This window comes from Cephus cinctus, unplaced genomic scaffold (genome assembly GCF_000341935.2).
Source record: "Cephus cinctus unplaced genomic scaffold, Ccin1 Ccin1_scaffold0468, whole genome shotgun sequence".
NCBI classification, from domain to species: Eukaryota; Metazoa; Arthropoda; class Insecta; order Hymenoptera; family Cephidae; genus Cephus; species Cephus cinctus.
Genome location: NW_014333144.1, coordinates 188049 through 189760, shown reverse-complemented (window position 1 = coordinate 189760; position 1712 = coordinate 188049). Strand labels below are relative to the sequence as shown.

Genomic DNA, 1712 nt, shown 5'->3' with positions numbered 1-1712 from the left:
AACCGTACGCGCTATCGACTATCTGCGATCCGTCGTACAGCGGTTTCTCACCGCTGCCTATACTGTCGAACTCGTAAACAACAATGGCTATACCATCCGTAGCAAGGTACCTTTGAAATTTATCAATTTCTAAAGAGCTAATTGTTTTTGAAATTTACCCCGTTGACGCCGTACAGCGCTCCATCTCTCATGCAGTTCCCCAGAGCATACTTCCCCGCGTTGAGCGTATACCATCGCCACAGCGAGCGATCTAGGTAGACAGAGATTATCGGTGTTTATTATGGTAAGTGTAGAGTGTTTTTTTACAAACTCGTGCGCTAATCGCACGCGACCCGTACCCCGCGGCACTTCGACTATACACGACTCTATGACAAAAGATCTGTCTATTTGGAACGCCTGGGCGCTCTGTGCGACGGACGATATTACACCTCACACGTCGTTATCAAGAAAGTCTCGAGCCGGTCTGTACGACAGCCACGCGGCTCCGCACGCAAAACTGTCTGATTTAATCGTCAGACCTATATAATCTCGTGCGGTACACGAGCTTGTAAGGTACGCGTGTAAATCTCGGACAGCGCCCTGCAACCAGGATACGGTATTCGTATCAGGATCTTGGAGCGGCCGTCTGATAGCCATTGTAATTTCGCGTCCGTCTAAACGAAACCGATTTCTGCGACGCGTCGTTTCGGATTGTACGGTGAACCTATGCCCTGGCGGTAACACGTCGTTATCGATGACTCCATCGTTGGCGGTGTCTTCGTCGTCACCACTCTGCGACCGAAGAAGGGGTCCCAAGCCTGTCTGATATTGCGCGCCCGCATCTCCCGCATCTAGCGTTTGGAAAAAGAGTTTTTTATTATTGTTTTTGTTATTAAACAAAAAAAAAAGAAAGAGTATTCGACTCATACTGAATTCTCATTCCTCTCGAGGATTAAACATCGACCCGATGTATGAGAATACAGCGTCTAACAGGTTTTCATCATCATCATCCCCTACATTTTTAAAGTTAACAGTTTTGACAAAGAGGACTTTAAATGTTAAAGAATATTTCTTTCTACGCTACCTTCCTCGAGGGTAGCCGCTGCGCTCGGGGCCCCATCGCGCCCCGCCACTGCATCGGCCGCTTCGTCGGCATTCGCTACCTCGTACACGTCGTTCCTACGAACCCATAGCACCGGTTCTTCAGCGTCGTCGTGCTCCTGCGGAGACCGTGCGTTGTCCGGTGCAATATGGTTATCGTAGCCAGCAGCCTCCAACGGCTCTACAACTTTTTTTTTTTACTTTTTATTTTCACACAGATGAGTTTTCAACGGTGTCTGTTAATTTATAATTATTACATTGATAGCGCTCGTTAGAAGTGCTGGACGTTGTGGAGCGGTCATCATCATCATCGCCGTAGACACTGCGATCGCTAGCGGCCGATGCTATCGACATGATTTCATCTGTAAAAAAATTATGAAGAAGATCGCATTGTTTTTTTCTCCTTTTGCTTCCGATACTGTTTAACGCATACCCCACGTATTGTGAAGCGATTCTTCACCCTCTTCTTCTTCTTCTTCTTCTTCTTCCTCCTCCATCACCTGCACGTCCAGTGTTGTCGACGGACTTGCTACTTTTTTTTTTAATAAAACGTAAATTAGACATAATCTTTTTTTTTTTTTAAAAAGTATGTTTTACCGTTAGCACTTTGCATCATCGTCGCCGTGCTGGTG

At 46.5% G+C, this 1712-nt stretch overlaps 1 protein-coding gene across 1 annotated transcript; it reads right to left on the bottom strand.

Moving 5' to 3' along the window:
* Positions 1-17: 17 nt before the first annotated feature.
* Positions 18-1664, bottom strand: LOC107268092. Its single transcript, XM_015740481.2, has 4 exons — positions 1514-1664; positions 1338-1442; positions 1064-1267; positions 18-830 (listed from the first exon to the last, which is right to left on the bottom strand). The coding sequence occupies exons 1-4, from the start codon at positions 1575-1577 to the stop codon at positions 430-432; spliced, it is 774 nt and encodes a 257-aa protein (XP_015595967.2). The 5' UTR covers positions 1578-1664; the 3' UTR covers positions 18-429.
* Between the last annotated feature and the right edge of the window lie 48 nt (positions 1665-1712).